This window comes from Pteropus vampyrus, unplaced genomic scaffold (genome assembly GCF_000151845.1).
Source record: "Pteropus vampyrus isolate Shadow unplaced genomic scaffold, Pvam_2.0 Scaffold199, whole genome shotgun sequence".
In the NCBI taxonomy this organism is placed as follows: Eukaryota; Metazoa; Chordata; class Mammalia; order Chiroptera; family Pteropodidae; genus Pteropus; species Pteropus vampyrus.
In genome coordinates, this window is record NW_011888980.1 from 432,236 (window position 1) to 444,734 (window position 12,499).

The following is a 12,499-nucleotide window of genomic DNA, read 5'->3' on the forward strand; positions in this document are numbered from 1 at the left end:
GAAGAATGGGCAAAGTACATGAGTCTCCAGATACAAGAAATAATAAGAGATGGATATCCTTAGAAAAGACAGGGTGATCTTAAAATAAAAAAATTAAGCCATATAAGTCTGAGAAGTCAAAAACATTTTGGTGCCTTTAGCAAATGTTTAAAATTAAGGGAAAAGATGATTTAACCACCATACTCTCTCTAAATATGTTGTTCAATTATGAAGTCTTTATCCTGGGACAGGAACCTCATACCAAATCTCAATCTACTAGACAGCAAGGGGTAGGGTGTGTGTGCGTGTGTGTGTGTGTGTGTGTGAGTGTGTGTAAGTTTTTCGTTGTTTCATTATTTCTGAAACTCTCCTTCTGAAATTGATGTTAGGTCGATCTGTAAGGAACCTAAGGAAACCAGTCTCACTATAATATAGTACAAACTACTTCATCTCGAGTTATGATTGGTCAGAATTTTATTTTCAATCTATTTGTATTTTTGAAAAGGAGTGAAGTAGAAGTAAAACCACAAATTGAGAAATCACTTCCATGAATAGCTAGACTCTAAGTTAAACCTATAGGTACAGATCAGATTTTCTCAAACTCAATTTACATACATACCCTTTTAAAAGTAAACTATTCTTACCTATCCAAAGAACATTTTCATTGCAATTAAATATGTAAAAATATAAAACAAGTTACATTTTTGTTAGAGTTCTTAGAAAAAAACACAAAACTAAAACAAATATGCAAGTTAAAATCTAATAAGAGCACACAAGCAATAAAATTAAATTTCCAATAAGTTTTTAAGTTTTTTTTCCTATTAGCATCCAGAAGAAAATAAAGTGTTAACTTCTCATATCAAACTAATGACACTCCAAAAAGGAAAATCAGTATGGACCACGGTGTCTCCCGTAGTTACTGCTCGTGCTGAGCACACAATGACATGTTCCTGTTACTCTGAGCCCCTGGGATGTGATGATTTTGTCTCTGGTGTTGAGAAACTCTTAGTCCAGTACTGATGAGCCTTATTTATAGTGTCTACTCTTTTCAAAAATGAATCATGGTGAAATTTCTGAAATAATTTTCAGTAATATATATACTCTGCCCCTGTATACTTAGAATTGACCTTAAATCTCAGTCCAGAAAAATGGCATCACATCCACATATTTTAAAAAATGTAATCTCCATTTCCCAAGAACAGAGGAGCCAGCTGTCTATAAATCGATAAGCCATTAAAAAATTTTATTTCACTAATCAGTGAACAATAAAAACATCTGATAACGTGGACAGAATTTTCTTAAAAGTGATCACCACCAGTAAGCCTTGATAAACACACCTTCCTGAAAGGGCACCATTTTGCTATCACCAAGATATTAAGTACAGTAATCTTTGGACCAAAGGTTCTCAAATGAAAAGGGAATGAACATGAATTGGAAAGCCACACCAGAAATGGAGAGCTGGAAACCTGTAGTCTGTGCACTCACTTCTACTTTCAAACTTTGACATACTCCAAAAGTAACTTAAGCAGCAACACTGGACATAGCTCTATGTACATACATGTATACATACACATAATCTTTCCATTTTTATTGCTGAATTTCAAGTGACGGTGGGGCCAATGTTTCACTTCATTTGATTAAAAACAGAGCTAAATTTCCACTTCGGGTAAGCCTCTGTGACTCCTTTAATACATTAGCTCGTAAATATTTACTAGCTATATTTCTCTTTGTTTTGAAAGTTTTCTTTTCCTTGAACATAGCTTACATAATATTATGCTAAGCTATTAAACATTTACAGATTATGACAAATCTCAACGTCGTAGACTATAGTTCAACTTGTTTCCCTGAAACAACAAACTCCTCTTACTGAGTCTACTTCTAAGAAACAAGACACGATTAGGGATGAGGTAAAGGAGAGCATACATGAAACCAAGTCATGATGGCGTCTTAAGGAAATCACTTTGCCCTCTCTGAAACATTTTTACTTTAATTTTTACATATGTCATGTTTCAGAAATTTAAAGTAAGAGCAGAAATAGAAATGAGTGCCCAAAATAGATTTTATTATTTTAATTTACCTCTAAGGAAATTTACTATCCTTTTAACTTCAATCCAGAATTCAAACAAAAAGTAAGTAGGTATTAACATACCTGTCATAGCCCAGAAGTTGAGGAGAATGACCATTAAATTTGGGACTGCTCCTAGAAATTGTATTCCCTGGTGATATATTATTTATACGCTGTAATACATAAGTAACATTTTGTTAGTCCATGTAAACATTATATACATTTATATGTTTATTAAAACTGTAGCACACTAGTTAACTCCTAATGTAATTAAAAGTTTGGTATCCTACATGAACAAATGTGAGCCCAGAAAATGGCAAGACTATAGTACTTTCTCCTCATTGTGTCCTAAGTCCAAACCCTACTGCATAAGCCATAAAGGGTCACCCGGTTCCCCAATCTGCCAGGACTGTGCAATACCAACTTTGATTTGTCTCTTCTCAAACCATAATCTGGCTTAGTGACTGATCTGTCTATACCCAAAACTATGGCACTGGAACCCCAAACTTGATGATGGGAGAAGAGGCTTTCTAGCACACACAGTCTGGGGAAAGTCTTCAAAATTCCAAATGTTCGGCTTGTTTCTGTAGGACGGTTTCGAATCTAAGGCCTCCACTCTGATAATCTCACTACCATAAAGAATACTCGATGTGTGTAAACACACTCCTTAGCCAGAAGCACCCTCTCCCTCCTCTCAACTGGGCAATATTTCATGTGTACCTCCACAGGCTTGCTCACTTTTTCTTATATTATTGCTATCTATGCCTATCTAATCCCCTCTCCATTATAAACGCATCCAGGACCCAAGTCAAACTTTACATCTTTTTCTGGTTTCCTAGCATGTCTAACAAAGGCATGTACGTCCTCAGTGGGGTAGCACATTCGTTTTAATCGGAGAAAATGTGACCTCTTTTTATTATATTTACTTATATTATTTTTTTATATTATCACATGATTCTAAGTTCTCCTCTAAATACAAAATTTTCATCAAAACACTTTACCACAAGACAGAACAAAATGTATTATAAAACTCTATTGCATACCAAGGACCTGTTGAACTTGCTGAAAGTGTTTTCGAGGGCACTCCTCAGGCCGTCATTACTGTCGTGCAGTTTCCTGTTGGCCGTTCTACAGAGTAAATAAACTTAATAAGTAAATCGATACAGAAAAGTATTGGTGGAGATAAATGTCACCACTTTCTTTTCAGGCTATGATGTACAGAATGTGAAATTACTTAGCTCTTGCAACTTTCTACCACTTCCCTTCACACCTCATAAACTGAGATCATAATTCATTACTAGAACTACAACTTAATGAATCTATCACCTCTCTTTAAAGGTCTCAAGGCATTTTAGGGAGGAATCGGCTGTGCTGTGGAACCACTCTTTCTTCGGGTAGTTCCTTCGTTTGAATAAGTTTTGTGCAAGTGTCTGCTCCCTCAATGCCCAGACCCAGCCAGCCCCACATGCCACGCTCTATGCCCCTGGCATTTTATATTTATTTCTATAATTATTGATGAGTTTCCGTCTTCTTCTAGACTATCCCCATGAGGAGAGAGACCTTTTTCTCCCGCTTACCACTCTATCTTCAGCTTTCAGCAGCCCTGACCCATAAAAGGTACTGAGTGAAAATGTGCTGAATGAATGAATAAATGAACAAAATTATGATAATACATCAACTCTATAATTGCCATAGATGAGAACTTGAAAAGCATGCAAAAATTGTGGAAAAAAAATTTGTCAAGCCTGATCTACTTCATTTGGGGGAAGTGCAACCAACAGAAAATACTGCATGGGTAGAAAACGAAGGGAGGGAGAGGGGAAGTTTTGTGGGGAAGGGCCTCAGAGGCCGGAGTTACTGCAACTCAGTTGTGAAGGTGACAAAGCAGGTATAATATTTCCAAAAGGGTAAAAATAAAAAAAATAAAAAATAAAAAAAAACTAAGAAAAATTTATCTCTAACCAAGCACAATAAATTGCAAAAGAATGATCATGTGGACCTGGTGTTGTGACATGCACTACCGTGAGAGGCCTGATACCCTCTCAGTGTGCTGAGCCATAGAGCCATTAGAGTTAGGGCCATTACTCTTTACAAGTATAATAAAGATGCATTGGACATACCACCTGACTTCTGAGGACTTCTAGAGAATTACACTCTAGCCCTTGGGTTGAACAGGTTATTTAGGATTAGAAATGTCAGAGAGCTAAGTGGATATGCTAAATGCAGCACAGTGAGAAGAAACAGGTGTGGACCTGCGAACTAGGTCTTTAGAATACAGCACCTCATGTTTCATGTGGCACACGTTTTATTAACGAAAAAATAAGTAAAACGTAAATGTAATGAGCATTTTATCTGAGAACTTACTGGAGTATTTCAATTTGCCTCTCAAGACTATTTCGATCTTCTGTGTACTCTCGGATTATTTCCAGATCCCTGAAAAATTATATTTTATGTTTGAATGAGAATTAGGTGTTCAGTCCTGCCTTACCCATACATACCCTCCCAGATTCTTTTTCCTTTTCAAAGACCTGTGCTCTTGACCACAGTTTCTATCTCACTCGTGCTCCAGTTTGGTTCCTCTGTGCTATCAGCAGCCTCTTCTCTTTCTGGGACTCCACAAGCACAGTCATACCCTCTGCCTCCTTGTGTGACATTCTGCTCCACCTCATCTCCCTCTCAGCAACCACAAGGTCTTCCATCCCCACCTCACTGACCTTGCTCTGTTCTTCACTGAGAATGAACCACTGACCTTCTGCTAAGTCCCCTCTCCCCAGGCCCTCATATTACCAATCCCTTCTATCCAATTTGCTCTCTCTTCTGACTCTTCTCTACTAATTCCAAGCCTTACACAATCCTAACCCCAGCCATTTTCACCTTTCTTCTGATTCCTTCTCCTCTCCTTGCACTGCCCCTGCTCCTGGCCTCCCTCCCTCCTCACCCTGAACCACAAGAACCCACAAGACCAGGCTTTCTCCACTGGCTGTGAACAGACACACACCTCTGTAGTTTTATTATGAAGCCCTGGCCTCCTTCTCTAAATGTCCACTCTGAATATTAGCCACTGACCTCCAGCCCCTATTCTACCTCAGCCCCATCTCTAAGCATACAAACCCCATCACTAGCTTCCACAGCTCTCAGGCTATCAAACTTTGTCCACGATAATCTGTTTATTTGCTCTCTTGATAAGGCCAAAGACTTCACAATTTTCTATAGGAATTTAAGTTCCTTAGCCAAAAATTTTTGGTCCTTACAGTATAGCCTTAAACTAGCTTTTAAACTTTTTAATTTTTTTTAAGTTTTACCTTTCCATTCAAAATGGCTTTTTTCTTTCCAGTGGTCTGGCCACTGTGCCCCAAACCAGTCTTATCTGCCTCTATGTTCTTGCCCCTTTTTTGGTTACTCCCTCACCTGGAACATCTCTGGACTCTCTTTTCCCATCTGTGAAATGGGGATAAGAAAAATCCCTATCTCACAGAATATTCTCTGGGCTGAATGAGTTAATACTAGTAAAGTACTAAGTATTTGCTGATGTTACCTCTGCTCCTCCTGACCAACATAAATAAACCCACCCCTCCTCCCACGGTCACCTCAAGTGCCTCCTCTTTAGTAAAGTTCTTCACCTCTTCTGAACTAAAAGAACGCACTGTCTACCATCACATGGCAATGAACTCGACCTGTGACACTGCTGGTCATGTTGTGTCTGACATGGTTCAGTTCTTATGTCAACTCCGAAATCTTTTAGCTTTCTGTCTTCTTCGACTAAATTTGAAATTCTGAAAGAGCAGAGTCCACGTTTTCTTTTCTATGTACGCCACACTAATAACTCCTTATTTAGCTCAGAGACTTGTATATTCTGAGTACTTAACAAATGTTTCACTGTTTTCCATTACAGGGCCTTGACTCTGAATAAAGTTTGTAAACCAACAAACAAAAAGCAAGATACTTTCCCAAGTACATATGTGGGTGTATAATATATGTACATTTACATGCAAACATGTGTGCGCATATATATTTTATATTTACATATATTCATTTTTACATATACATACACCCATGTGTGTGTATATATATACATAAGTACATGCCTGCATGTGTGTTAGGTCTTACATTATTAACACCATACTGCAAAACTGAAACATAGCACAATAAAATCACTTGCCTAAGATGTCTATTTTTCCCTTTTCTTGTGTTGCAGGGCCAGGATTTCTACCTTCAAAGCACTTTTATTAGCACTGACACTTGACACTTCAGGTATATTCTTCTGCTCCCAGTTAATTCAAACATTTATTAAGCCCTGCACTGTCCTACCTAGTCAATAATTTAATTAATTATTAAATTATTGCATTTAAAAAAATTAAAAAGACACATCACTAGGCAATCTGACACTGAAAGCAAAATCCTTAGAAAGCGAAGAATGTATTAGTAAAGTTAATAAATAAGCCTTTATTATTACATAGCTGAGTTTCATTCCCATGGGTGGTTACCCAAATAAACATTCCACTCAAACTGAAAAATAAAGTATGAAGTTTCATACCTTTCAGAATTCAGACTCTGATCAGCATAATCACTTTTCAAAGAATCTAATTCACTCTGAAGAAAGGCTATGTTTGTCTGTGCTTCTAAAAGATCTTTCTTAACTTTCTGATTTTCCTAGAGACAAAGAAGGTTGCAGGTCATTAAATTCAGAGTTTCTTCCACATGGGAGAAATGAAGTCAAGTACAGTGAAACTCTGCCATACATCACTCTCGCCCCACCACAATTCTTCAAATCTTGGTACTCAAAGAAATAATTATCAATTCAAGGTAATTTGAAATTATCATAAAGTATTAAAGTGTCAAAAATCTAATTCTTCAAAATTGTTCTTTTTTTTAAAAAATACTTGACATTCGGTGCCAAACTCTAGTACTCAAGTTTATTATTATGTTGACATGTTATTGGCAAATTAACTTAGACCAAATATTTAAACATCTGTTTTACTTAATGAGAACTATGAAACTACTGATAAGTCTATGGAATACATAGTACCCGTTACCAAACAGACTGGCTACTTTTTACAATAAATCCTATCACCTAACATTCTTAAGTTTTGCACTTAAAAATAAACCACTGTAGTTGGGAAATTTCTTTAAAAATTTTTGTTTAAAAAAATTAAAAGCACACATCATATTTTTAAAGAAATTCTAAGGAAATTAGAATTTTCTAAGGATTCTTAAAGAATTTTTAAATTTTTAAGAATTTATCTAAGCACTTTTCTAAAAAAAAAAATTCATTGACAGCTTCCAGTTCAAGATGGTGAACTGAGTACATGAATTCATCTTCCTTCCTTCTTGAGACCTCATTAACATGAAATAGCAAAAGAAATAAAATAAAGCAATAAAAATTAAAAGAATGGAATAGGGGCCCATCTGCAGTCAAGTGATTTAAACATTTCTAGATGATGGAAATGTGCTGACAAAAGGAAGAGAACAAGAGAAAAGGAGATCCAGAAGATGTGTGTTGAAGGATCTTCTGTAGAACAAAGAAAGGGCATTGGCCAGGCAAAAACCCAGAGTGAGAGTAAAGCTGAAAACAGAGATTAAATCTGTACATTAAGTCACCCAGCCCCTCAAGCCCATGCCTGCTCCTACTCTAGGAAGGAACAGCAGACAACCAGAGTCATTCAAGTGCAACAAGACAGGGCTTGTCTTTTTAAAAAGAAATGACTGACTCCTACAAAGAAAGCTAAAGCTTCTCTTAAGATCCATGTCCCCCAGTCTGACAGCCGGCTTCACACAGAGCTCCTAGGGTCCTCCCTTTCTCAAAGGAGAAATTTCAAGGTAAACAGATCTATTTACCTAGCTGCACAGGAATCCTACCTACACCAGCTACCTAAAATGAAAAGAAATTCCAAGATGACAAATGGGAAGCAAGTTTAAAAAACAAAGTCCAATAAGAACTGAAACTTCATGGACTCCAGAATCAATATTTTTAAGCAGAAAAAAAATAAATTCCATGCATTGGGAAGAATAAATAAGAAGTTACAAGATATTGGTGATATCATGAAGATGGCAGAATTTCTTTTTACAACAAGAAACCAAAAATTTAACCAAGAAATCCAAGAAAAACAAGCAACTTTACAAGAAAGTCATGATCTAAATACAAAGCCAACTAAGATGTGGCAAAATATGGAACTGGTGGTACAGAAAAGGGATATATTTGACCACGAGGCTAGGAGCCTTCTCTTTTGAATGGCACAGGGAAAATGGCTGGAGAGAAAGAAATGCCATTCTAGCTCATGCTAACCTACTTCTTGGCTCCGCAGTGAGAAGAGTCATAATAAAGGAAATGTTCATTATTGGCTTTCAACTTTCAGAGTCAAACCTAAATACAAATAAAGAAAACTTGATGATAATAAAATCTATGTAAATGTTATCTCTACTGGCACTAGAAAAACTGAAGATATGGTTAGCAGAAGATGGAAAAGGAACAGAAAGAGGAAAGCTAGAGGAAGGGCAGGGCAATAATGTCTCATCTTACAAAGCCAGGATACAAACCAGACTTGATGTTACAAGAATGCAGAGTTAACTACTGAAAGTTTAATGGCCATGCTATTATTTCTTTGAATAAAAAATAAATGTAAGCATTCGCAATAGGTGGGGTATCACTGAGGAAAGAAGCCTGCATAAATGATACCTTTGGTTGAAGGTACTTCAAAGACTTTCTCCAACTAGAGTATTAATTTATCTTTAAGCTTTAATTTCTCTTTAAGCTTCTATTCCTGGAACACTAAAATAATAGCATGATTGTTTAGCAGTCTAACAAGAAATGTATTTCTGTAAATGAAAAGGTGATTCTTACCATTGATAAATCATAGATTTGTTTTTTTAATGCAGCCACATCCTCTTTCTGACTTATGTGTTTCGACTGTTCTTCTAGCTGAAAGAACAAATAAAAGTTGTGTTTAAAAACTTACTTTGATCGATTCAGTTAAGATTAGGAATATCCTTGACATATAGAAATGGGAATTCTAGAAGTCTTCAATTTTCAACATTATATGACTTTGGAAATCATTAAACTAAATATAATCAATTCATAAAGATTTAAAAATTTACTTCGAAAAATTTAAACATTTGAAAAGAGGGGTTTTTTGTTTGTTTGTTTAATAAATTTTCTTTGAAAACAATTGAAAAGCCTTTTCCAGAAACCATTCAACAATTAAGCAGCCCAATCCTTGCTTTCTCAGTTACATCGCATGTGAGTCTGACCTTTACAGTCACTTAGAACTTTCTCTGCACTTAGCATTTTCCATCCTGTATTTGTGAATGTCCTACTTCTCCTTCTAGACTCTAAGATTTTTAAGAGCAGAATTAGTGTCAGAATCACCTCTGTTTTCTTCAAGGTGATTTCTAGAAATATTTATTAAATGACTGAAATCAACAGAATTTAAGTATGATATGAAGCTAGAGACACATGCACACAAAATTATATACATATGTACATGAGCTTTACTTGCTGGTTGACTTGTTAGTATTTCCAGACTAAATTGGCTCACGAGCATCTATAACACAATAAAAATGTCTTTCCTGACATCCCGTGGGAAATGTGGGGATTTGTGGGTGTCCATTAATTGAGTATCTATGCATTGATCAAAATGTATGCCTTATTTCATCAAATCTAAGTATTTTGACACTGGACTTTCTTCATCTTGCCAGATGGCACCAACTGAAGATTTTCAAGCAACTATGCTATGACTGTCACGTGGCTGACTGTAACTCAGAAGAGCCACTGATTTCAAAATACATGCCAATTTCAGAGAAGAAAAACTGTGGGCAAAGTGAGTTTCTCAGAATCAATGGCATAAGGTAATGGCAATCATAATAACTTTGCAAACTTTTCTATAGTTCTTTACAGCCTTTAACATATTCTCACATAAGTCATTTCTTATTCTTTTGTAGAACAACCCCACTACTCAGGCAGGAAGTCTGGTATAAGAGAGAAAGCATAAACTACGTAGTGTAGGACAATTCCATTGCTTATTAGCTGTGTGATTTTGAATAAGTTATTTAACCTCTCTGGAACTCAGTATTTTCATCTATAAAAGTAGGATATTTATACTTTTTTTTTTTAAGTTTAAGATTTAGATCTTTTAAATCATGAAAAAGAGCTTAATAAACTATAAAGTCAAAAAAATATCAGTTTTTGTGGCTAGGCAGGACACTTTAATAATTAATAACATTTTCATGTTAGAAACTAAAAATCAGAAAGATGAAGCCAGTTGTCCCTGGTGTTACAGGCAGAAATTGGCACAGTCTTGGTAAGGACTCAGGCCTCATCACTCCTGACTCACTGTTCAGTGTCTATCTGGTCTTCATCACATGCTGTATCAGGGCAAGAAACTGTTGCTTCTTACACACGTTCTTTTTGTCTAAAGATTTGGGAAGACATAGAAATATGTGAGGACAGTGACTAGGAGAACCTGTGACTCTAGCATAAACGGGGGATAGGTCCTTTCGAGTTCTGTAACACTTGCATCATATGCACAGTCTAATGACCTTTGGAAATTCAATATAAGGTTGACATTGCTAGTACATTTTTTAAGGCTACCGAGGAGAATTCTTAGTAATTCTAGAGATTCATATTACAATAGCTCACAAAATACAGTTAATCATCACTTAATCTCACTGAATATAAACACTAGATGGAGCATTAAAGGTTAGCACATGAATAACCAGAAAAGCAAAGTGCTATGCCCAAATTCACAATGCCACTTTCAGAAACAATTATTTTTTAAGTACTCATTTGAATTTTAGGCACAATGTTTCCATTAGTTATGGAGACCACCCACATGCAAACAGTGGATCCGGTACTCTGCTGGCACCAGCTAGTCCTGGCAGATGAGAGCCTATTTTAAGCATCTCTTCCCAGACTGTGCATTCAGTGATGTCAACTTGGTAGCTGGAAATCAGTAACGGTGGTAGTGTTTATACCATGGAAATTGGCAAATGCTGCAAATCTCTCCTTTCCCCACTCTCCTCTCCAAAGCCGTTTTAAAGCATCTACCAGCACAACACTGAGTGAAAGGCACCCTACTCATCATGAACAAAATAGGGCAAAGGCCAAAAACTATTCACACCTCTTTGCTCACACTTCAAGTTCTCTCCCACCACTTGCTGTCAGAGTCCCCTAGATCTGGATCTTTCTACATAGAAGAGGAATATTCATTTCATTTACTGTTCACTGGATACCTACTATGTACCTTACAGTAAGCTCAGAGTAGGGATTCAAGGATACATGACCAAGAAACACAGTCCCCTACTGTCATGAGCACACAGTCCACTGGACATACAGGAATTCAGGACACCTTGTTGGTGAAAAACTAAGGAAAGAAAACTGAGATTTGATGGACAACTGTTCAAGGGATCAGACATATTTATTAGATTTATGGAAAAGACAGGTTGTCTTTGGAAACAGAAAAGAAAATCAGGGACCCTTAAAAAAGGTCTTGCCAAGGAGTCCGATCTGACTCTGAAATTTGATTCCATTTGCTGCTTTGATGTGATTCCAAATGTTTTTTGTGGCTAATAGCTCAGATACACTATTATCCTGAGGCCATCCCTAAAAGTCTAGCTGCCACATACCTACCTTTTTGAGTTTTTTTATTGTCACCTGTAGATCTCCTACTTCTGTTTCATACTGACGTTTGAGATCACTGAGGGCTTCCTCGGCTTTGCGTTTTTCCTAAAAGAAAAAAATTTTTTGTTGATTTAAAGAGGTTCTTCAAAACCCCATAGATAAGAAACATTTTGTGTCAAACTAAGAATGATCCCAAGTCTCTTACAAAGGTATGGCAAGAAGGGAGGACGGAAGTAAATCACATAACTATAGATGTATGGTACTTCTGGAATTGAAACCTATAAAAGTGAAAGAACTGCAAAATGCTACAAGCTATATATACATATCACCGGGACTGGTACCTCTAAGACTATTACCCAGATTGCGATAGAGGGTCGTACATAGCACATCAATTAGCTAGTTTAATTATCACTATAATTAAGTGAAGGATATGGCACAGCCAAGGGCTCCAGTTCTTACCTAAATCTTATCACCAGGACCCAGGAAGGCCTGGTTGGTTTACCCCTTTTCCAAGAGCTCATATCTTATCTGAATACCAATTACATCATCTGAAAATTTCTATGCACAGAGAAGACTGTCAATTAGACTGGATGTGTTATTCCAGCGAGACTGTCTAAAAGGGTGTGTGATGGACAGTAGGATGGGCTAGCACATAGGTGTCATCCCAATGCCAAAACTGCTCAGTTGGCAGTGGCATGCTGAAGTTTCAGAGACCACATCCAAGCAGTGACTGACTGGCCTTGTATGCCATTGCTATAGAGTACAGAAAATGATGCTGCAGAGGCCATATATTTTCCACCAGTGTACCAGAGCCAAGGAAACCAAGGAATATGTTATAATTA

At 36.7% G+C, this 12,499-nt stretch overlaps 1 protein-coding gene across 2 annotated transcripts in view; it reads right to left on the reverse strand.

The window, feature by feature from the left end:
• The window catches only part of RASEF (RAS and EF-hand domain containing), a 63,416-nt gene that overhangs the window by 16,791 nt on the left and 34,126 nt on the right, over positions 1-12,499 (reverse strand). Inside the window, exons 5-9 of one of the 2 annotated variants that reach the window (XM_011372040.2) lie at positions 8,883-8,960; positions 6,579-6,694; positions 4,409-4,477; positions 3,088-3,172; positions 2,129-2,217 (exon numbers count right to left, since the gene is read on the reverse strand). In XM_011372040.2, coding sequence (XP_011370342.2) covers positions 2,129-2,217; positions 3,088-3,172; positions 4,409-4,477; positions 6,579-6,694; positions 8,883-8,960 — 437 coding nt within the window. The remainder of the gene's footprint in view (positions 1-2,128; positions 2,218-3,087; positions 3,173-4,408; positions 4,478-6,578; positions 6,695-8,882; positions 8,961-12,499) is intronic. The other variant, XM_011372041.2, reaches the window with a different exon arrangement.